The following is a 24,066-nucleotide window of genomic DNA, read 5'->3' as shown; positions in this document are numbered from 1 at the left end:
GCCCGCTTTTTATTCGGCCTCGCGAACGAGAGGATGGCCGGGGAGTTGGAAACCACGTTCGGCTGCCGGGTGACAACCGGCGTGGCACAGGAGCTATTGAAGTCCGAGCCCTTCTGGACGATGGACCTGAGCGAGGTGATGCGCTGTCTCCACGAGTCTCAGGAGGAGCTGCTCGTGAGGGACGCCATGGACCACGTCACGGAGGTGTCCCTGCGCGTGAAGACTAGAATGGACCTCGTGCACTCGTCCTTCTGCCTCAGGCACTGTCAGAACTTGCAGAAGATCTTGCTGCAGGTAGAAAAGGGGATATTCCTGGAGAGTGACACGGCATTGGAATCAGACACTCCGGTGGAGAGGTAAGAACTGTCACTTCTCGCCCTACGGATTCTCCCAGCTTCAGCCCCACCCCATGCTCCACTGAGAAGGGGACAGTCTTCTGTCCCCTTGACTTAAGGTTAATATTTTCTTCTTGCCTGAATTTCTTCCTGCTGGCTCACCGTTCGAGGGAGGAGACACGATTTCTGATGTAGAATGGGGGCTTCAGAACCAGACTTTGTTTGGGTCATGTGTGCTTTTTACTTTAGCTGAGCAATTTTTGCAAGTGGCTCAGCCTGCTGGAGTCTGCCTATGGGTGGCGTAGACTTCAAGGGATGTATGGAGGGACCATCTCGTTTTGGGCAGGACTGCTGGAAAAGCATTAAAGATCTGTCCTTGGAAGCTGAATCAACAATGTTTCTGAAAGCTACACTTCACCCGTTAGTTATCAGGGAGGTTCTCTTCATGGGCACCTCACTGACAGACAATAAGATGGCCCCAGTCAGTTCTGAATCTGGCATTCTTGAATTATACTCAAGTAACATCAACTGAGCTCATTATAGAGTTTCCAAATACGGTTTCTAACCTGGCAGCTACTGAAAACATGTAATATTCCACGATGAGATAGAGATACTGGCCTCAGAAAAGTGTGCTTGATTGGCATTAGAACTCACATATATTGACTTACAAAGGCATGTGGCTGCAGTCCAAAATTGCTACTTCATGGTGACGGATCATGTCCCCCATCATACCGACATCACATCAACATCTTACCAACTCACTTCTTTCTCACTCCTTGAAATCTTCATGCATATTTATTGGGCAAAAATAAAATGATTTTGTTTCTTTCCAGGTGGAGATGTCTGTTTTACAGAGTTCCTTAACATTTTCTCATATTTCTTCATCATTCAGTAAAGAGTCATGAACTGGAGTTAGCTCCAGGAAACATTAAGATCAGCCATAGCTTGGTGTGAATATTTCTCTACCTTATGGATAACCTGCAGGCTACAGACCTTATCCCTTCATCCATATCCTGAATTTTTTCCTTCTCTCATCTAAATGCAGAAGGATTATTTAAGAGATGCTTTGAATGGAAAAGAAATTTCACCAATAACTAATCAGTCTCTCTCTCTCTCTCTCTCTCTCTCTCTCTCTCTCTCTCTCTCTCTCTCTCTCTCTCCCCCTCCCCCCACCCCATCTAAGATCCCAAATCAAAATAATCTCTATTTTTCTCCTTGTTTCTTTTTAACCTTGGTGTTGAATGGTGATTAATTAATCTTGGTTTGGTTGCATGGTCTGAGAAGAAGCAGAAGGAACTGAATGTCTTTAGATTTGATTATAATTCTGGTCTGTAATGCAAACTCAAGTTTTCGTGAAAGTTTCTTTCATATGCTTTTTGCCACTTCCCCTATCCATCACAGCAGGCCCAGAGTACTGCTGGTCTGTAACTCCCAAGGTAGTGTTAAATCACCAGATGTTTTCTGATTAAATCACTTCTTTCCATAGCAGGGTCATAAGGAGGGGGTACTCTACTTATTGGCTTAATTATTTTATCTTGATAAGATAGCTGCTGACACTAAATCCTACACAGTCTTTTAATTTTTTCCCCCAGAACATATTAATCATACTCTTTGAAAAGTCACAAATTCTATGCAGAAACCAACTTTTCCTCCTGTTGCCTAAAGATTTATAATAAGGCCATTTATGTTGGATGTGTCTTTCAAGGCAGGCACCACTAGTAAAACTAATGGTATAACCTAGTCATAAAACAGCCAGGGGCACTAGAGCTGAGAAAATCTAAGTTCTGTATGATTTCTCTTTTATTTTCCTACATTAAATCATAAATGTCTACTCTGCGTAGTATTGCTGTTCAGTCAAGTCTACTAATGAAGCTTTTGCCTTCAAAGACTCTTCATTTCTCCTCCATTATCTCCAGACACCATACCTACTACTTCAGAATAGTATATTACATTTTGTTCTCTATTATATTTAATAATATCTTTTATTCTTTGCACATTTTTACCTTTGTTTTTTCTCCATGAAAACCTTCAGATAGTAGACTATTTCTTAGCTTTCATGGTATCTATCCCCTTGTCGGTTACTAAAAATATTTTAACTTTTGGACACATCATGGTTTCAAGTGCCCTCATCATTTTCCTAAAAATCAAAATTTTTTTTATGATTACAAAGTTCCCCTATGTAAATAGAAAAGTTAAGCAATATTGAAAAAGATAAGGAAACCACATCACTCACACAAATCCTACCACCAGGAAGTAACCACCAGAGCAAAATAAACATACCTTGAGAAGTCTGTGTATTATGATGAATATGTAACCACTTAAAGACTATTTTCTCAAGTTTTTATAGACATCATTTTAGGTCAGCAAATATAGTTGTAAATTAGCTTGAGTATATTGTGTATATGGACATATGATCATAGAGTCTAATATCCTCTATTGATATGTACATCACCCTCAATCTTCTATCAAAGATACGGTAATAATTTTGACTTATTCTAACATTCTAACAGATGCTGTGCAAGAAGCTTATGAAGGTCTTTCTCCAGTGATATGTTGTAGGCAATGAGTTATCTGATAGTGAAGCTAAATGATTCAGTCATCCAACTTTTTATTAAGGGTGTATGCCCAGAACAATCCTAAATACCTTCACAAGAATGTACAAATCTTAGTTTTCTCTCCAGCAGTGTTTAGTAAATTCCTTCCCTTGTCTCTTCCCTGTAGGTCCAAAAATGACCAACACATGCTTCCTTTCTGGGTGGACCTTTGTTCCATGTTTGGCTCAAACAAGAATCTGATGTTTCTAGACATCAGTCAAAGCTTCCTCAGTACCTCATCAGTGAGGATTCTTTATGAAAAAATAGCCTCTGCTACCCATAATCTCCAGAAAGTGGTGTAAGTAGAAGCCAACTCCAAGATTAAAACCCCCAAGCTTATCAGAACAATATTTGAATTCTCGCCCCAGACCCCAACTAGGTACTCAAGACACAGGAATTGAGTGGATCCAGTCCTTAAATTTGTCTACTGAGAGAATCATATAATTTTTCCAAATTTTTATTGCAGTGAAATATACGTAACGTAAAACGCCTTCTTCATCATCGCTGAGAGTGCTGTTCTGTGGCATTGAGCACATTCACACTGCTGTGTGACCATCCCCACTGTCCATCTCCAGGACTTTTTCATTTTCCCATTCTGAAACTCCATCCGCATTAAACACTAACTCCCACAACCCCTTCACCACAGCCACCAACAACCACCATTCTACTTTTTTTATTAAGTAATTTTAATACAATGTGAATTGTGGTTTGGATGTCCACGGAACATGGAGAGAAACCTGAAGATCCTGGGAGCAGTCTTAGTCCCATTGTGACAATAGTGCTGTGTGTAGAGCAATGTTTCTCAGCCTCCGCTGACGCTTAGGCTGGATGTTTCCTTTTGGCAGTGGGGACGCTGTCCTGTGCACTGTAGGATGTTTAGCAGCATTCCCGGCCTCTGCTTTCCAGATGCCAACAATACCCATACACCCAAAGTTGCCAAGTGTCCCCAGCGGGGTACAATATCAACCCTGACTGAGAACCACTGATATAGAGACATGGTATCAAGGTGCTGAAACAGGCCTGAGCATTCAAATTCACTTGAGCTGAATATGATCAAAAAATATATGTAGTTGAATAAAGTTAGAAAGAAAGGATGAGGCTGGAAAAGGTAATTATGTAATTTAAATACTTGTATTCAGAACAGAGCATGCCTTTATCCATGTAAGACATTGTTTCAGAGCCTTTCTGGACCTAAGTTTCATTTTTGTGTAGCTAGTGTGCTGGGAAAGTCTGCAAGCTTAAATTTGTTAAATTTAGGCATGCGGTGTGTGGGGGAAGGCATGGAGGGGACTTGGGGAAGGGGAATAAACACGACATAGCCAGCTAAGGGAGCTTTGATATCAAGAAGACCTTTTCAAGCCACAGGTGTCCCCTCTGGTATTTTTCTTTCTCAGTGTAGAGAAATAACAGCCCTGGCCCAATGAGGGTTACGTCAGCCATGTGATCCTGATTCTAACACAAGAACGTTTCTTGAAGTCAAAGTATTCAGCAGGACACAGTGCTTGTGAAGTGCCTGTTGCTACCACATCAGGGAAAAGAGATATTATCCTTCCTTATCTTTTTCAAAAAGCCATAGAACATCTTTTGTCTGGAGTGATAGCTTATGATTGACTTCTCTTTGGCAGAAATCTGAGATGACTAAAGAAACTGGAACTTCTAATAGTTTCTAAAATGAGTTGTTAGTCAAGGGGTACAGAGTTTCAGACATGCAAGATGAATAAGTTCTGGAGACCTAATGAACAGCAATCCGATGGCAGTTAACACTACTGCATTGTACACTTGAAACTTGCTAAGAAAATTTATCTTAAACATTCTCACCACACACACACACACACACACAAAACAGGAAATGATAACTATAAGAGGTGATAGCTATGCTCATTAGCTTGATTGTGGCAATGACCTCATCAGGTACATGTGTATCAAAACATTAAGTTGTGCACCTTAAATATATGCAATTTTTATTTGTCAATAATACCTCAATAAAGGCAAAATATATGAAAAATAGTTTCTAACATTTAAACATGCTGCAGCCCTATGTTACTATGTATATGCAGCATAGGTATGGGAACTCAAGATCTCACCTTCGTTTTATTTGTCCTAGCCTCAAAAACATTTCTCCAGCTGACGCTTACCAGAAGTTCTGCATCATTTTTCGTGGTCACAAGACCCTAACACACCTGACTCTTCAAGGAAACGACCAAAACAATATGCTTCCCTCATTGTGTGAGGTCTTGAGGCACCCAAAATGTAATCTGAAGTATCTCAGGTATGTCTCGCCATTGCTAAGAACTCTCAGCAAACAAACATAACTGCTACACACCTATCCAGAAATTCTGTGTAAATTAGAGGCAGGGGTGGGGGGAATCACTTATTCTGATTGGAAACAATACCACTTAGGGCACATGTTTCAGAATAGAAAATGGGCTGAAGTTTAGTTTCCACTTCTGTTGATCAATGAACAATCTAGACAACTGTACATAACAGCCCTGAGTCCAAGAAATTCCCAGAAACAGGATATCATCCTCAATCAGGGATCATTTGTCTATGGTTCCTGTTTCTCCTACATCATGATTCATGATATCAGCTGCTGGCCTCATCTTTCCCAGAGGGGAAACTTCAGGAAAACCAGGTTTCCCTTCCCTGGCCGTCCCCTGGTTTGAGAGAGTCCCCTTGGGAAGTTCTCCATGTGGTTGCTCCGGTGACAATTATAACTCATCATCGGGTTTCATTGATCACATGGCCACATTCAAGTAGTAATAGGTACACTATTAGTCTCAATAGGTGACCTATTAGTCTCAACTTGTGGCTCTTCCTCTACTGACATGATCTTGAGCTATTTAAGTCTGCTCGCCATCAGTAGCATGGAATGATGCACATCTCACGAGGACTTGGGAACTGAGTGCAACCACATCCAAGCATATATGAATTCATCACTGACCAGGATTCACCAGGAAAATACATTGTGTCATTTAGAGATTTGAGTCACTAATTTGTTTCTCAATGAATAAATGAATACCCAAAATGGAAGGAGACACGATGCCATATAAGTTTGGCTTATTTTATTGGAAGCAGTTAACATTCTACTTTGTGTTCCAGTTCCCTGTGGTTCCTCTATTATAGTGGAGACTCTAAGAGAAGAAAGTGTTTTAGCTGAATTTTTGTGGATTTTAGCTCTGTGGCATATATTTCACTTGTGAATTTCATGTGAATTATCAATTTTACACACTCAACATGAGGGTATGACTTATTGCCAGCTTAAAGATGGAAATGAGGTTTCAGAAATTCAGGTAACTTGACCACATATTCATACATAGTAAATGGAAGAACCAGAATTTTTTAGAAACCTCTCACTCCAGTGGCTACGATGATACACATAATGTTCCAATGAAATTTCACTTGCCCATAATGAGAATATCCATCTCCAGGGGTGGGATGTAGCTGCCATTGTTGCATGATATGCTTGATTGGCTGGATTTCTAAACAACTAGTTTTCAACATGTGGTTTCAAGACCAAAGGCAACAGCAAGTTCACCTGGGGACTTGTTAAAATCCAAATCCTTGGGTTTCACCCAGATCTTCTCAGTCAGATTCTGGGTATATGGCCCAAGAATTTATTTTAACATACCTTCCAGGTGATTGCAGGGCACCTTAAAACATAGGTCACTGGACTGTACATGCAGGGTTTCTGAGGGTTGGCATTTCTAAGGATGGTGACGCTGCTGGTTCAGGGACCACCCTTTGACAACTGTGCTCCAGGGTGTAACACGTGGAGGGGAGTGAGGGAGGAAACTGGAGACAGCCACTGGCATTTGGGTCTCAAGGACTTGTTCCCGTTTCCCCTGCAGGTTGGTGTCCTGTTCTGCCACCACTCAGCAGTGGGCTGATTTGTCCTCCTCCCTCGAAATGAACCAGTCCCTCATATGTTTGAACCTCATGGCAAATGAGCTCCTGGATGAGGGCGCCAAGTTGCTGTACATGACCTTGAGACACCCAAAGTGCTTTCTGCAGAGGCTGTTGTAAGTCTCTCCTGTCTTCCCGTGGAGTGTCTTCATTTTAGGTCTGGGGCCACATAGAGGGGAGCCATGGTGACACTCATATTTGCTGGACAGCCCTTATGGAACTTCCTACTGATGGAGACACCTGGTTGCTGTTTTTGGTCCCATGCGTCTCATCCTTCTCTCATTCCTGTTTTACCAGCACATGATTGAGGGAGGGAGCGGTTTAACTAGACAGGCTGAAGCTGAGGACTCGAGCATCTGGAGACAGCCAGGGAAGTTGGGCTGTGGAGATGTTCTCACCATCTTGCCATGGGTGTGGTGCTTTTGCAGATTGGAAGACTGTGATCTTACAGGAGCCTATTGCAAGGAGCTCTCTTCTGCTTTGATTGTCAACCAGAGGCTGACACACCTGTGCTTGGCCAAGAATGCTCTCGGGAATCATGGGGTGAAACTGCTGTGCGAGGGCTTGAGTTACCCCGAATGTCAGCTACAGACCCTGGTGTAAGTCCCTGTTGGCTGTGCACATGTGTGTGTGTGCATATACAGGATTCCGTAGGACAGCTGCAAGCACTTAATAATTTCTCTGAATACCCCAAATATAATGCTGATGGTTAGATCTGGTGATACCTGGGGAGAGAGTAAGAGAGAAAAGTTACAAGTGGTGTTAATATTCTATATGAATTTGGAGAATATAGCTTATTTCCAGGTTTGATTTTGTGTGTGTGTTCTTGGAACTTTATAACATAAACTCTACCTGTGGTTGGGTGTAGATGATGTTATTTGCCAATAAGCTTAATATAACCCACCTGTAAATGCTGAAATCATAGGACAAATTTTTAGGCAGGACTTGGGGCTGCACTGTTTCTATTCAGAGATTCTCATCATCGTTAATATGGCTGGTGTTCTTGCTGTCTACAAAACCACCACCAAAAGTTAGTAACTGTCAACTTTTCCTATAAACTAGGTTTAATTTCAGCTGTACCTTAAGGCACCCAGTCTCTGATAAATATGCATGCACTTCAAATTTCATGCAATATTTAGTTCACAGTTAGAGAGGGAGAAGGAAAGGATTTTTTCCCTAGCTATCTAAGCCCCCAAACCCTATAACAATATAAAGTTCCATAGAGGATAAGATGCTACTCAGCCACTAGCCCTTTCTTCAAATCAAATTATGTTAAAAGTTGCTTCCATCCAAGGCAAAGGAAAAATAAAATAGTGATGGTCAACACTTGTTAAGCACCTACTATGTGCCAGACATTATGCTGGCCAGATTTTGTTCCATTGAATCTTTCAGCCTCATGAAACAATTCCTCATTTCTCCCAGTTTGCAGACAAGAAAACAGAAGCTTAGACATTAAACCTCATCAACTTTGCCTCCCTGTAGAAGGTATGAATCTCAGAAAACACAGATAAACTTTTTTCTTCCTAAAGCTCAACTGTTTTTTTGTTTGTTTGTTTGTTTTTTTGGTTTTTTTTTTTTGTAATCCATACTCACCTCCCTATTTTGCTAAGTGTTCAAAGCTTAATTTGCTTGGGGCTTCCTTTGTTACCCCACAGTTACGGAAGTTCTTATAAATTTATAAATTACCAGGCCATATTGGTCTCTCTCGGTGCACGTAGGTCAGCCTCAAATATGTCGTCCACCCCTATTGTCCCTCCAGGCCCTATGGCCCCTTGCTGGGGAACAAAGACACTAAAGCTGCCTGTGGTCCCACGTCCCTGGATATATCACATGGCCATTATTCCCTGGGATCTGGCCATACCACAGGGAGTCTCTGTGGAAGCCAAGGTCTGTATAGTCATTTAGAGTTTATTAAAATCAAAAGGCAGCTCTGCTGGTATCTTACTGCTGCTGTAACAAATTATCACAACTTCATTGGCGTAACACAATTTTATAGTTCCTTAGGTCCAATACACATCTCACAGAGATAAAACCCAAGTGTCAGTGGGGCTGTGTCTCTTTCTGGACATTCTAGGAAGAAATCCATTTATTTGCTCATCCAGGTTGTTGACAGAATTTGGTTCTTTGTGGTTATAACTCTGAGGTCCCTGTGTCCTTCTTCTAAAAGCCATTGCATTTCTAGGTCCGTGGTCTTCTCCTTCCATCTTCAAAGCCAGCAATGGTGGGTGGAGTGCTCACGAGGCTAAAGTCAAGGTGTTAGCAGGACTATGTTCCTTCTGGAGGCTCCAGGGGAGAATCCATATCCTTATCTTTTCCAGTGTCTAGAAGCACCTGTGTCCCTCAGCTTGTGGCCCCTTCTTCCACCTTCAAAGCCAGTACATAGTATCTTCAAATTTCCCTCTGTCTCTCTCATCCCATCTCTCCCTGCTGGTTTCAACTATTGGCTCCTTCTTATAAGAAGTCCTTGTGATTACATTGAGCCCACTGGGTAGTCTCCCCATCTCAAGATCTTTAACTCAATCATGTCTGTGAAGTCCCATTTTCATGGAATATTACATATTTACAGAGACCAGAAGGTAAGATGCAGACATCTTTGGTGGGGACAAGAAGGACATTATTCTGTCTGCCACGCCACCCCATGATTTCATTTCCATGTGTCCATTGTCTCTAAGTTTGTCTGAAACCTATGACTTGAGGTCAACGATCATGGTTTGGATGGATCACACCATTGAGAACTAATACTTTTTTTTCTTCGTGTGAATAATTTGTAGGCTGTACTACTGCAACATAACTAGTGATGGCTGCGTTAATCTCTCAGTGCTTCTCCAACAAAATTCAAACCTTACACACCTGGACCTGGGGCTAAATCACATCGGAATTACTGGACTGAAGTTTCTGTGCGAGTCCTTGAAAACACCGCTGTGTAACCTAAGATGTCTGTGGTGAGTTGTGATTTTTAAATTTAATCTGTATTTGAAACAAAATCTCAGTGTAGCAAGTTTCCCTCACAGCTCTAATACAAAAGACTGAAATAAATTCAATCATGTATTTTTTCCCCCTCTTTAACCATTATAGTTTGAACAGCAATATAGTTTGAAATTAGGAAGCGTGATACCTCCCACTTCCACTCCTGACTCATGGATGTTGCCGTTTCCCCTTAAGAACTGGATCTCTGAAGGCGGGGTGTTCCCTCCCACGTGCTTGAGGCGTGCACCTGGGGCCTGGAGCACCCGGGGCCTGGCACACCCAGGGTATGGTCCATGGCTCCACCTGGGGCACAAACCCAGGACCTTCTGCATGCAAAGCAGACATGCTAACCACTACACTATGGAGCCACCCATGTATTTTTTAAAAATCCAATAGGATAGTATTTTTCACGCACACCAAAAAAAAATTTAAATCCCAAAATTCATAAAGAACTGCAAAAGATGTCAAATAGACAAAGCAACTCTGACAAAGAACAAAGCTGGAGGCATCACACTTCCTGATTTCAAACTATATTGCTGTTCAAACTATAATGATTGAAACAGTATCGTACTGGCTTAAAAACAGATGCACAGGTCAATGGGACAGAGTAAAGAGCCCAGATGTCTGTGGTGAGTTGTGAACATACCCCCACATGTATGTTCATCTCATCTTTGACAAGGGCACCAAGAATACTCAATGAGGAAAAGATAGTCTCTTTAATAAATAATGTTGGTAAAACTGGATAAACGCATGCAAAAGATGAAATTGGACCCATACGCTATACACAAAAATAAATTCAAAGTGGGTTAGAGACTTGAACATAAGACCTGAAACCATAAAACTCTTAGAAGAAAACATAAGAAAAAAGCTCCTTGGCATTGGCTCTGGAAATGATTTTTTTGGATGGGATGACAAAAGCATAGGCAATAAAAGCAAAAATAAACCAGTGAGACTTTGTCAAACTAAAAAGCTTCTTATAATAGAGAAAACAATTACCAAAATAAAAAGGCAACCTACAGAATGGGAGGAAATATTTCAAATCATATATCTGATAAGAGGCTAATATCCAAAATATATAAAGAATTTATAGAACTCAATAGCAAAGAAGAAAAATGGGGAGGAGGAAGGGAAGGGGGAGAAGGAGAAGCCCTATAAGAAAGTGGGCAGAGGACCTGAATTGATGTTTTTCTAAAGAGGACAGACAAATGGCCAACAGGTACATGAAAAGATGCTCAACATCAGTCATTATCAGGGAATTGCAAATTAAACCACAATGAGATATCACCTCACTCCTGTCAAAATGGCCATCATCGAAAACCAACAAATAACAAGTACTGGTGAGGATGTGGAGAAAAGGGAATCCTCATGCACTGTTGGTGGGATTGCAAATTGGTGCAGCCTCTATGGAAAACAGTATAGAAATTCCTTTAAAATTAAAAATAGGACTGCCTTATGACCCAGGAATCCCTCTTCTGGGTATTTATCTCAAAGAAATGAAAGCAAGATCTCAAAGAGATATCTGCACCCTAATGATTATTGCAGCATTATTCATAGTAGCCAAAGTGTATAAATAACCCAAGTGTCTGTCAACAGATGAATGGCTAAAGAAGATGTAGTAGAGAGAGGGCGAGATAAAGGAAGAGGGAGAAGGGAGTAAGGGAGGAATACTATTCCGCCATGAGAAAGAAGAAAATCAATGTTTCCACCACAAAACACTGATAATTGTGTATCGAGAAGGAGATGTTAGCTAACGCTATGGTGGGGAACCACCGGTGGCTATCATTCCTGGTATGTATCTGTTATGTATCATTCCTGGTATGTACCTGTTATGTATCATTCCTGGTATGTACCTGGTATGTATCATTCCTGGTATGTACCTGGTATGTACCTGGTATGCAAGAGCAGTGATGCCAATGGTGATGACAGCCTTTCAATCACATGCACTGCTGGCATAGAAAAGGGTGGCGGTGCTTCATCCGGTCAGCTGTGACTTCTGGCAATATGATCTCAGTTACATGTTCTAGGAAGTAGTCATATCCATCAGAAAAGATGATTATAATAATGAAACATGCATATGCATTATTTAACCATATGCCAGGAAGTAATGTTTAATATTATGTTTAGACTCTTCTAAGTCCTAGAGTAAACTTAAATGCCTGACTTATTCTCTTACCTAAAAAGATTATTTTATTTACTCAGAACAAAATCCATCATGCATCATATTTTATTCCTTTTTCATTTCAAATATCAAGTCCAATCCTTTTTTGAAATCCTGCTACCCCTTCAAGATATCTAGAATCTGTTCTCTACTCCACACGCATCCTAATAACATGTGGGTTGCTCTAGTACCTTCAAATTAGTCTGTATTCTGCCTTCTTTTTTCCCCTACAGTTTTTCAACCAAGCAGTAGGACTAACTTTGAAGGTGTAACTCTTGCCACACTTCTGATCGGTTGTCGCCCGTTTCATTCCGAGTAAAATTCTAAATTTACAATGGCCTAAGGGCTTTATGTGAGCTGGCCCCTCTTATCCATGACCTCATCTCCTGCAGGCCCCCTGGCTCACTCTCAAGCTGGCTGCCTTGATATTGTTTTACATGCTAACCATATGCAACCCCAGGGCCTTTGTACAAGCTATTATTCTGCCTTGGGAGCTTCTACTCCAGATATCTCTACGCTCATTCTCTTTACCCCTTCAGATCTTCCTCAAGCATTATAGCTAGCACCCCTAGCTGTTCCCTATACCCCTTGCCCTTCATAACCCTGACTCGTATAGGGCACACTGCATTCCTTGCTGTTTCCCATTACCAGATGTACTCTAAAGGAGAGACATTGTTGGATTCCCAACACCCCGCAGTGTGCCTAGTGTATAGGATGGTACTAGTAAGCACTGGTTGTACATAATGAACTTTTGTGTTTTGCCCATAGGTTATGGGGATGTGCCATCACCCCTTTGAGTTGTGCCGACCTCTCATCTGCCCTTAGCAGCAACCAGAACCTGATCACTCTTGACCTGGGCCAGAATTCCTTGGGGTATAGTGGAGTAAAGATGCTGTGTGATGCGCTGAAACGTCAAAGCTGCCCACTCCAGACACTCAGGTATCATCTTTCCATGCCATACAGTGTTTTTTCTGTGATCATAGGCTTTGGGGGAGTACAAAGTATAGGAATTTTTTGTAGGCATCTATTGTGAACATTCAGTTTTTGTCCATTGATGTTTGCTCACCAGATAACTCTAAGGTCTATTCCTTCTGTTGCTTTGGCGGGTAAGATGAGCCAAAAGGTGAGACTAAAACTCAATCTGAAACCAAGAAGCTGGATTTAGGGCTCATCTGAGTGAGAGAGAGTTAGGGTGGCCAACCACTGTCTCGTTAGAGAATCAAATTGCAGCTCTCATATGGTGCTTTTGCAAAGAGTTTGTTTTAAAGCTGTATTGGCTACAGAGGTCCAGAGGGTCAATGTCAACCTTAGAAGCATGTTCTCTGGAGTAAGTCCACTGTCTAATGAGAATAGTCTGTGATTGTAAACACTATCACCAACAGGCCATCATTCACTGGCTTCTCAGAGCCAGCTGTCATTGAGTTCTGTTGTTTACTTGCTAACGTGGCAACAAAGAACCATAAAACTCAGAACAAGATGTCAAATCCTCACAAAGACAACATTGGAGCTGTTTTCTTAGACCAGTCAGACATTCTTTCCTGGGCCTTTGAATCTCGAAATGAGTGATTCAAGGGGGAACCTTGTTTCTGAACCGTAGATTCTAGAAAGACACAGATGCCCCAGCCCTGCACTTTCAAGATTTGGTGCTTAGTCCTTTGATTCTATTAGCTACCCCACATCCTTCTGATAAGCCCTTCTACATTAACTGGAGTCACTTTCTCTTGCTCACAGCCAAAGAACCCTAACATCACACCTCATTCTTAGAGCAACATGTTTAGATCTTCTGTGTGGTTCTTCACACCTGTTTTTCATTTCTTCAACACTTTTGGCTAGACACAGATCTTCTGTGGGAATTATTTTGTTCTTTGGCAATGGACCATGACCAACCTCTAACAATCATGCATAAACACAATTACATTTAACTCTGGAGGGTCATGTTTAAAATATTTTGAAGCTAGTTGGCCCTTATTCTAGCCAAAGTTATTTCAATGGCTGACAAGATATCTACTCAAGCTAGTTTAAGATTGTACGGGTAGGTTGGACTCTTTGGTTTTTTTTTTTTTTTCCTAGCTTTATCGAGGTATAATTGATAAATGAAAATTATATATATTTAAGGTTTACAGTGTGATGTTTTGATATATCTACACATTAAGTCATCACTACAATCAAACCAATTAATATATTCATCACCCCACATGGTTACCTTTTTTGGTGTGTGGTAAGAACTCATGAGAACTACTCTCTTAGCAAATTTCAAGTGTACAATAGGGTATTGTTACCTATAGTCACCATGCTGTGCATTAGATCCTCAGAACGTATTCATCCTATAACCAAAAGTTTGGCACATGGATGTATCATGAATCTTGAACAACAAAACAATAATTAATACACTAGCAGGACTACAGTGCCAACGAGAAACATGGCAGCTAATATCATTGGTCTCTTATTTTTAATACATATTTGTGCTTTAATTTTGCCTTCCCTTCTCCCTCTTCCCATTTCCATATATGCATGGCTGAGTATGGTTACCAAGAGCCGAACCCTAGAAATGAGATTGCTATCCATTATACAGTAAATAAGCAGTTTTTAGCTAGTATCACGTAGCCAGGGTGGATAAAAAGCTTGTCTGGCTGACTTGGTTTAAGTGTGGATGTCTCATACTACTAGGGTCCACCTAGTAGAAGTTATCAAAGTGACTTACAGAGTAGGTAGGTATTATAGCTATGTCACATCCATCAATTCGGTCTCTTACCATCCAAAGCTACACTACGGCTTTATACCATTACAATGTTAATGTGATATCATCTCTTTTTCCCTATCAAAGTGATATGGAACTCTATTTGGCAGCGTAGAATAATAAGCAAAGGTGGCCTCTACTCTGCAAATCCCTAAAGTATGAGAGATACTTACAGGTACTTGGGGGTTTGAAGTGAATCTCCTTGAAGCAACAAGAAATCTTTTTTTATCCCCCATCATACTACCAGGTTGAAAATAGATAAATCTGATGCTCAACTCCAGAGGCTTCTAGAAGAAATCAAAGAAAGCAACCCACATCTGACTATTGAGAGAGATAATCAAGACCCAAAAAATAAAAGACCTTCTTCTCATGACTTTATTTTCTGAATCCCCCTGGAGTCACTCATTCTCCAGTCAAGCCATGGATGGATCTTTAAAATGATGAACTTCCTGTGAAACCTCTCAGTGACCTTAGCTACTGAGCCAGGTGATATTTGGTTGTGTCTCTGGCTTACATAAACATGCACAAGTCACTCAATGTTGTTATGGATGAAGTGTCTATATCACGAGCATGTCAAGAGAAATAAAAGTGGAAGCATTCATGAAGGAGGTTGCATTTATTAATGGATTCTGACCATACGTCAAGGTCAGTCTGGAACCCATATTAGAGAAGGTAGCAGAAAGAGGTCAGTATGATATCCGGTGAGGGTGCTTTAAGATCCCCAATGTGCAAGACACCAGTGAGGAGGCTTCGGCGTCCACTGGATTCCCTCTGTCCCAAACAGGGCGTCCTTGGACAGAAAGCCAAATGGACATTGACCCAATAGCTCCTTATTGGAGCCCCGAGAAGAGACACTCCTGGCCCTCCTTTTTCATAGCCATAGCCTCTGTCCTCTTGCTCTCACACTCTACACACACTCTAAGTCCCCTCCCCACTCCCATGACTTGCCTCTTAAATACCATCAAGCCTTGGAGTTCTAACAGTGGCCTCAAGGTTAGGACTGTCTGGTCGCCCCCTGTCCTGACAACTGTGTGATTTCTGGGTCTTCGGGTGGGTTGGGAGTGGCCTGTGGATGCCTCCAACCCGATGCAGTAGGGGCTTCTTTCGGCTATGCCAGTCCTCCGCCAGGAGACCCGCCAAGAGTATTAGGACTGCAGCCCCCAGGCATATGCGGACAAGATTGCCCCTTGAGTACTGCCAGCCAGCAAGACCTGGGGAATGAAGAGACAGAAGCGAGTGAAGGAGCCCTGCTCCAGGACCCACTCCAAGCCACGTCTTGGGTTTTTTACAGCCAGGTCTCTCCTCTGAGATCCCATCATTCTCTGCTAGCTAGGCTTCCAGTCTCCTTCCTAAAGGGTCCCTTCCCTCTTTGCCAGGGTCGGAGCTAGATAAGCCCAATTCCCTAAGTATATCCTCTTCCATACTCCCCTCCCCACACACAGACACCACCTGGTTATTTGGCTAACCATGGAAGAGAAGATTGTTATAAGGGGTGGGGGAAGAGAGAATTTCTCTAGAATATCTCCACCTTCCCACCTAGTCTTATTGCCCAGTTCTGAACTCCATGTACTAACAGTTCCCCTCTCCTTACAACTTTGCACACCAGGGCCCAGGATCACAGAGCTGTGGCTTCCGTATGGGGAAGGCCATCAGCTTCAGGTGAAGACATGGGTGCGGGAAGGGAGAAGGCCCACAGAGGACCACTTACTCACCAGTTGGAGAGCCTGATCCCTTTGGAAAGATGGTGATATTTCTAGAAGGCTCTGGGGATCAAAAAGGGTAAGAGTGAAGCGCTGGGACCATCCCCTCCTACCCGTTCCTGCCTCAACCCTCAACACATACATTTGAGAGTTAGGGTTCTGTGGCCATAAGAAGAACATGACCTATAGAATCAGGCTGTCGAGGTTTGAATCCCAGATCCACCACTTATTAAATGCAGAGCCTCTGGTAAGAATTTAACCATCCAAGAGCCAGATTTCCCATCCGTCTACTGAAAATAATTACATCACTTGTATGCTTGTAGGTCGATATGAAAATTAAACTAAAATAGCATGTGGCGACTGGGGAAACCCAGGCAAAGGGCACATGGGGTCATTTCATATCATCTGTGCAATTTCTCATAAATCCAGATCTCAAAAAATTCAAAAATTCCAATCAAAAACACACACAGGAGCACGCCCACCTGCCTGCTGTGCCTCCTTTACCATCAGCCCCCATACTGCCCTCATCCTCAGGTGTTGGCACACTCAGTCTGGGTCTTTTCAACATGCTTCTGGTTCCTTGGAATTTGGGTCGACGCTAAGACCCAGGAAATGTCAGAGAAGCCAAAGCCTAGCACAGTATTTCCAAAGGCACAGGCTGTCATCTGATTGATTCACCAGAATCAGCTAAGGTGCCTTTGAAAATGGAGGAGCACTGTGGTTCACACAAAATTTAAAGTGACAGTCCTCAGAGTGGCATTCCCCAGACCAGAAGCACCAGTATCACCTAGGAACTTGCTAGAAATGAAAATTATTGGACCCCACCCCACACCTCTGAATCAGAAACTCTGGGGGGTCCAGAAATCTGCCTTTTATAAACCGTCCAGGTTACACTCAGGCCCGCTAATATTTGAGGATGACAGCAATGGAATCGGAGGCTCAGACATGGAGTCCAGAAACCTATAATTTTATAAGCTACTCAGATATTATTCTACACATGAGATATTATAAACCAACCCCCTGAGGCTGAATAGAAGTGGGGGTGTGGGGCAGCATAGTAAAATCTATCTACTTATTATACCCACCTTCTTTATGGGCAGAAATAAGGGATTTTTTAAATAAAGCGAACTTGAGAAAGAGACAAGTGAGTTAAATTGAGAAATTTGGACAAAGAGGAGAAAGAAAAGAAAGGGTCCGTGTACCCTGGACCCCAGACACCAGACATTCAAAGGTGAATCCCCCAGGACTTACCTGTTACAGAGAAAGGTGTTTCTGTGGATAATTGGTTGGGGGTCACAGAGGTCCCTGAGAAATCAGAAAAGGAGAGAATTCTGTGCTCTGTTAGCTGTTGGTTCTGAGCAAAAAAAAAAAAAATACATTTCTCCACTCAGATTCCTCACCTGGAAAATGAAGATAAAGCTTATATCACTGAACTGCCATGTGTGTTAAGTGGCATTTGAAAGGCACCCCTAGCACGTGCTAGGGCTAATTCATAAGGACAAGCCCTGTCTCTGCTTTTTGAACCTCAATTCTGCTCTTTTTCTAGATCTCTGTGACCTGTACCCCTACTTTGTTCCTGGGAGATGTTGGGTCCCAGGAAGAAGAGGAGGGGACAGGAACAGCAGGATAAGCTTGGGGGGGCAGGTACGCCATGTGAGGGAAGGGGGTACCTAAAGAACAAAGCACAGCCCCTCCTCACCTCCCGCAGCCTTCCCGCCATGCTGGGCATGCCAGCCTTCATCCTATCACAAGGTGTTTGTTCACACAACCCCATCCACCTGCAGCCCACCCCACCTATTCCACCCACCTAGTTGGTTTGCACTCTGCCCCAAGAGTCACATCACAGTGATTGCTCAGAGACATCTCCCCTTCTCTGTTCCAACAACACTGCACTTACCAAAGTAACGATCATACATGTGATGGACATATCTTTGACTTAAGACTGTTTGCTCTGCAAATTACTATATATACATGTTATTCTCACACGTGTGTATGTGTAAAGAAGAAGATGCCGCATATTGAGGACAAAAGCTTTGGTCTGCACCCCCTTACCTGTGACCATGAGCTCCAGGGGGTCGCTAGGGGCCGACCACAGGTACGGGGATATACTGGAAAAGCTGTAGCATTGGTAGGTCCCACTGTGGGTGGGCATCGCCGAGATGATGGGAAAATTGGCCTGGTACCACCTCTCAGATCCCTTGAAGGGCCCAGTGTCCCCCTTCTTGTACAGAGCAAATTGGTCAAAACCATATTTGCTCCGACACTGCAGAGTCACGACCCCTCCTGGGGACACCACGGGGCCGGGCTGCGCTGAGAGCGAAGGCTTGTCAAAAACTCCTGGGAGAGAGGGGACTCTTGTGTTAAAGACCATGGCCAACATCTTGGCTAAGGGGTGGGAAGGTCCCCTCAGCTCCCCAAGACCTGGGAACTTTCCAGCTGTATCCATCCTGGAGAAGCCACTCTCCCTGCCACCAGCTCACAAAGTGGTTAAGGATGCATGACTAAGGTCATAGCATAGTGCCCAGGCTTAGATCCTGGTTCTGCTGCTTAGAGGCTGTGTGATCCTGGAGAGAAATTGTCCCTAATTCTGTGCTTCAATGTTCTCTACTATAAAACGGGAATGCTTGAATGAAGCAATATGTATTAAGCATTTTGCAGAGTACCTAATGCATAGCAAACACTCAAAATATGATGGTAGTAACAAAATAGCTTAAGCTTGCATTATAAGCTTGTGTTACAGTGAACAACGGTTACATTCATTGTAAACTCGCATTAAAGCGCCAGCTTCCAGATGCTGTTCCATATTCATGACATATATCAGTTCATCTTCTCAAAAACCTATGATTTCATTACTACGAATATCCCTATTTTATCAGTGGAATTAAGGCACACAACGCTAAATAACTTGTCTGAGGTCAAAAGATAATATGAGGCAGAAGCTGAAATCTGCAATCACGAGGTTTGGTTCCAGGTTCTCTGCTCCCCAAAATGAACTTGCACTACTATATAATTTGGTATTATTATTGTCATGGAGCATGGACCACACCTGGCACACAGGGCTCACCACAAAAAAAACCTGCCTGATAATCGTGGCTCATTCATTCAACAATTATTTTTTCCCTTAGCAACTCTTCTGTTCTAGGAAATAAAATTCTCATTGGGAAGAAATAGACAATCACTAAGATAAATAAGCAAATGTGTGGCACACCAGATAGTGCCATTTAATTCAGGGTGCAATGTTAGATAGGGTGGTGACAAATACTTGGTGAGAAGAGAGCGTTTGGGTCAATATGCAAAGCAGATACAAGGCCTGGTGGACCACTGACCATGGGTCAGGGATCAGTGTGAGGCAAGCAAGGTACTCTCCTTGGGTAAAAATTTAAAGGGACACATAAAAAAACCTAAGTAATCAAGATAAATACTATTTTAATGCAATTTTAAATCAAAATTAATGCAAACACATTCACAGTGAAAAAAAAAATCAAGATTTTAGACACAAACAAAATCCAATTGTGCCTGGTGGAGCTATGTTAAAGCTTGAGGCAAAGGCTCCAAACCCTCCTATGTACTTTTTATGGTAAATTTTTTCCACATAGTCGAAAAAATATTCAAAAGTGTTAAAGTATAATTAAAACTCACAACATTATTTTAAGTTTAAATCTTTTATTTATACCAAGAAAAAAAAAAACAGGATTTCTTATCATTTTACTCTCCTGGCTTTTGTGGAAGCAAACTCAATGATATTTTTCGAAATCTACATTGTAAAATGACCACTTAAAAATGCATTAGAAAGAAAAGCATAAGCTGAGGACATTTTATTCCACCAAAAAATAAGTGTATTAGCACGTGGATAAAGGCGTGCACGATTTTCCTTTTGTGTCAAGCGTGGCTACATCTTGCAACGGCATTTTAGAATTGTCTTTACATTGTGATATTTTGTTCATTGTGGATGCTTTTGCATCGATTTTGACTTTTGTCAACAGATGTTACCTCACCATGTTAGTTATCCTTGATGGCGGAGGAGTTTTTGGGGAACCTCCCCTAAATTTAACACTCCAGGCCAGAGCCCCCTTTGACCTCCCCCAGCCCCACCCTCCCAGCCATTTACTGTCATCATTATCCCCATTTTCATCCTCTTTGAGCCTAGAACTGAGGACTCTATAGCACTGAGGCCGCCCATCCAGCCGCACCCCACCCCCTCCTGTCCCATTACCAGTAGCCACCAGCTCCAGCTGGTCACTTGGGGGAGACCAGCGGGACCCGTTTTGATACGAGCACCGGTAGCGTCCTGCAAAACTCTGTTTCATGGCTGGGATGAAGAGGACAGCCTGGTTCTCGTACTTCCCAGATCTCAGTCTCTCCAAACGGTACAAGTCCACGCCCGGGGGGCCCTGGCAGAGGATGGTCACTGGCTTCTCCAGGGGCACAAGAGAGTGAGGCAGGGCCTGGAGGGAGGGCTTGGGGAGTGGGCCTGGGACGGAGGCAGGAGGAGCACAGGTGAGCCTCTGACAGCGCCTTCTGCTGGCACCCCTCCCGCCCTTTAATGACTGAGCCCGAGGGGGTGCCCAACTCACTGTTATGAGCTCGTGTCAGCCACCCCAGACACAGCCCTGAGGACAGAAGAAAAGGACAGAAGGCTGGCACCATGTCTGAACCCGCGCTTCCTGAGGCTGGGTGGGCGAGGTGATAAGACATGTGCATGCATTTAGCTTTCTTTCCTCATCACTGTGTTTTCACAGATACACATGCACAAAATTGAAGTAAAGGAAGCCAACCATAAAAGGCCACCACTGTAAGATTCCACCCATATGAAATGTCCCTGAAGAGTAAAATCTGTCCAGAGACAGAAAGTCGATTCACGGGGTGGGGTGGGGGTGGGTCAAGGGGTGAGTATAATGGGTGTGGGGTTTCCTCTTGGAGGGAAAAAAAGATGTCTTGGAACTAAAGAGAGTGAGTGATCGCACCACACTATGAATATCGTTAATGGTACATTTCCTGTTAAGTATACTGTTTTACCTCGATTTTTTTTAAAAGCCAACAGTGACTCCTTGTCCCCCACCAACTCCTCCCAGGACCTCTCCCCCATGCACACACTTTTGACAACTAGATAGAGAAGTATCTCTACTTTCAGAAGGGGACTGTGTGCCAGATGGGGGTCTTTATTTTCTCTCCAGCTTTCTTGAGATGTAATTGACATACAACATTGTGTAAGTGTAAGGTGTGCAATATGGTGATTTGATATATGTATCTATTGCAATATGATTATCACCTAAGCATTAGTTGATGCCTGCATCAGGTCACATACTTATCATTTCCTTTTTGTGGTGAGAATATTTATGATCTACTCTCTTAGCAACTTTCAAGTATCTAATACCATATTATTAGCTATAATCAGTATGCTGTGCATGATGGCCCCAGGACTCACTCATCTTGTAACTGGGAGCTTGCACCTTTGGCCACCATCTCCCTATTCTCCCACCGCCAGCCCCTGACAACCACCACTCCGCTCTCTGCTTCTGTGAATTTGGCGTTTTTTAGATTCAATGTATAAGCAAGATCATGAGGTATTTGTCACTTCTGTCTGGCTTATCTCATTTAGCATAATACCCTCCAGGTCTATCCATGTCATTGCAGATGGCAGGAGTATTTGAGCCAGTACGAGTTAAATCAAATTATATTCAATTCAATCTATAACTTACTCCTGATATTACTGAGTCTGCATTAAAAAAAAAAGGCAGTGTCGTGTTCATTTCCTGACCTAGCTACGAACATATCACAAATACTCCTCCTCTCTGAGTCCCACCTAGCAAATGAAGGGGCCCTCACAGGTCACCTCTTGCTCCCAAATTCATTGCTGATGCAATTTTTTTTTTTAAAAATTCTGTGTCTCATGGCCCACTGCCTTCCCTTGGCATTTCCCGAATCACCCCTCAGGACTCACCAAGACAGAAGAGGGCACACAGAGATGGGGACATGGCTCCTCCACCCTGTCCTGAGCTCTGCAACCCGGGAAGGACTCAGTCAGGGGCTAGAGCAGAGACACAGGATGCGATGAGGGTGAAGAAGGCGCTCCTCCTCCCCCACCAGCCCAGCTTTTCCTAACTGAAACTTATCAAGCAGGAGCCTTCCCCTCTGTAGAGTGACTTGCACACAAGCTCCAAGGAACCTCACTTATCTCCTGTCACCAGCCCATTGTTGCACCATGTGGGCCAATTGAGGGACTGTCCACCTTCCAGATACTCCCATCAACTCCCTGATACTCACCAGGGTTGTAAAAATCAAAACCACCATAAGGCGTCGCTTTGCACCGACTAGGGTGGCTGTCATCAACAAGACAGGTGATAACAGGTATTGGAGAGGACTTGAGGAAGCCGGGGCCCCACTATCCTGCTGGTGAGAATGTGAAACACACATAAAATGTAAGTGATCTAAGAAATTGGAGGGGAGGCATCTCTCCCCTCATCTGCAACAGGGAGAATTGAGGCTCTTGTTTTTAATTTGTAATTCTCCTCACACTCTCAGATGTCACAGTGAGCTCCCTGGTGATGGTGCCAATTTGGTAGCCAAACTGGTAGCTTCCTGGACTCTCCCACAAGCTCCCACTGAGCCCTGAGTTCAGGCTGCAGACACTGATGACAACTCCTCCCATCGAGCGCCATATCTCCAGGATTCACTCCTTCACCCCCTCCACCCCAGCCCATGGTAAGCACCCTTCTACTGTGTGTCTCTGTGAATTTAATTTCTCTAGGCACCCCATATGAGTGGAATCATACAGTACTTGTCATTTTGAGACTGGCTTATTTCCCCAAGCTTAATGTCCCCAAGGTTCATCCATGCTGTAGCCTGTGTCAGCACTTCCTTTTTAAGACTGCATAATGTTCCGTTGTTGGATGGACCACATTTTGTTTATCCCTCATCTTGTGACAGACCTTGGGTTGCACCCACCTTTTGGGCACTGTGCATGGTGCTGCTGTGAACACGATGGAAAACTGTCTGGTGGTTCCTCAAAACACCAGGTCGGGTGACATGGCAATTGCACTCTGAACTTTTGGATTCTCATTTCCTGGCTTATTTTGATGGCAGTGTTTGATAAAAGCCATTTTTACCTGTGTGTTTCTATAAAAAGAGCTAGTGCTTTGGGACGATTTGCACATTTTTCTTTTAATGTATTTCCAAATGTTTAACAGATTGCTATTGCAAAGATTTTTGTACAAGGCTGCCCTCTGTTGTCAGAGTGGTGAAGAACAGGCTTTTAATAGATGGCTTTTTTGCAGAAGGCGGGGAATATAGAGAGAGGTTTAGGTTCTCAATTTTTTCTTTTTTCTTAAAAAATCCTAAATTCCCCCCTCTTTTTTATTTTTATCTTCACCATGCAGTGTCTGAAAGGTGCCTCTCCCCTATTTTAATATTATAATTCTCTTCCATTGCCAGATAGTGACCTTCCAAGGCTTCAGTTGGTGCATGATCTGTCTGAACATTTTTTTACTATTTTCACACATTTCCCTTTTCTGGTGGTAGTTTTCACACAATTTTAGGCCTGCTGATAACATGGGTTTTCACACAGGTTTTCTCAAACTGTACTTCTGACATTCGTATGATAAATCCGTGTGATAAAATTGTGGACAGGATGGGTTTGGTTTGGTTGGTTGGTTGGTTGGTTGGTTGGTTGGTT

General features: G+C 42.9%; 2 protein-coding genes across 3 annotated transcripts in view; one reads left to right on the top strand and one right to left on the bottom strand.

The window, feature by feature from the left end:
• The window catches only part of NLRP2 (NLR family pyrin domain containing 2), a 20,323-nt gene extending 5,243 nt beyond the window's left edge, over window positions 1–15,080 (top strand). The window contains exons 4-11 of the mRNA XM_023522734.1: window positions 8–356; window positions 3,057–3,227; window positions 5,034–5,198; window positions 6,778–6,948; window positions 7,261–7,431; window positions 9,604–9,774; window positions 12,726–12,896; window positions 14,942–15,080. Of these exons, the coding sequence (XP_023378502.1) occupies window positions 8–356; window positions 3,057–3,227; window positions 5,034–5,198; window positions 6,778–6,948; window positions 7,261–7,431; window positions 9,604–9,774; window positions 12,726–12,896; window positions 14,942–15,080 (1,508 nt within the window). The remainder of the gene's footprint in view (window positions 1–7; window positions 357–3,056; window positions 3,228–5,033; window positions 5,199–6,777; window positions 6,949–7,260; window positions 7,432–9,603; window positions 9,775–12,725; window positions 12,897–14,941) is intronic.
• A 5,032-nt stretch (window positions 15,081–20,112) lies between these two features.
• On the bottom strand, window positions 20,113–22,418 carry GP6 (glycoprotein VI platelet). Of its 2 annotated transcripts, XM_023522746.1 has the most exons (3): window positions 22,336–22,383; window positions 20,969–21,004; window positions 20,113–20,865 (listed from the first exon to the last, which is right to left on the bottom strand). In XM_023522746.1, exons 1-3 carry the CDS (start codon window positions 22,367–22,369, stop codon window positions 20,381–20,383), a joined length of 555 nt encoding a protein of 184 aa, XP_023378514.1. In that variant the 5' UTR covers window positions 22,370–22,383; the 3' UTR covers window positions 20,113–20,380. The 2 variants fall into 2 exon arrangements, with proteins under 2 accessions (XP_023378514.1, XP_023378515.1); XM_023522747.1 differs by lacking the exon at window positions 20,969–21,004 and having other exon boundaries at window positions 22,336–22,418.
• Between the last annotated feature and the right edge of the window lie 1,648 nt (window positions 22,419–24,066).

Source organism: Pteropus vampyrus, unplaced genomic scaffold, assembly GCF_000151845.1.
Source record: "Pteropus vampyrus isolate Shadow unplaced genomic scaffold, Pvam_2.0 Scaffold357, whole genome shotgun sequence".
NCBI lineage: Eukaryota > Metazoa > Chordata > Mammalia > Chiroptera > Pteropodidae > Pteropus > Pteropus vampyrus.
Note: the sequence above shows the minus strand (reverse complement) of the source record. Positions and strands in the feature narration are given on the sequence as shown.

Bases quoted from the DNA above. Each gene is read 5' to 3' on its own strand.
- GP6 (XM_023522746.1), bottom strand. From the start codon at position 22,369: ATGTCCCCATCTCTGTGTGCCCTCTTCTGTCTTG. The intron at 21,005-22,335 runs GTGAGTCCTGAG...TTCTGTCCTCAG, and splicing joins GTGTGCCCTCTTCTGTCTTG to GGCTGTGTCTGGGGTGGCTG. The intron at 20,866-20,968 runs GTGAGTTGGGCA...CCTCCGTCCCAG, and splicing joins GCTGACACGAGCTCATAACA to GCCCACTCCCCAAGCCCTCC.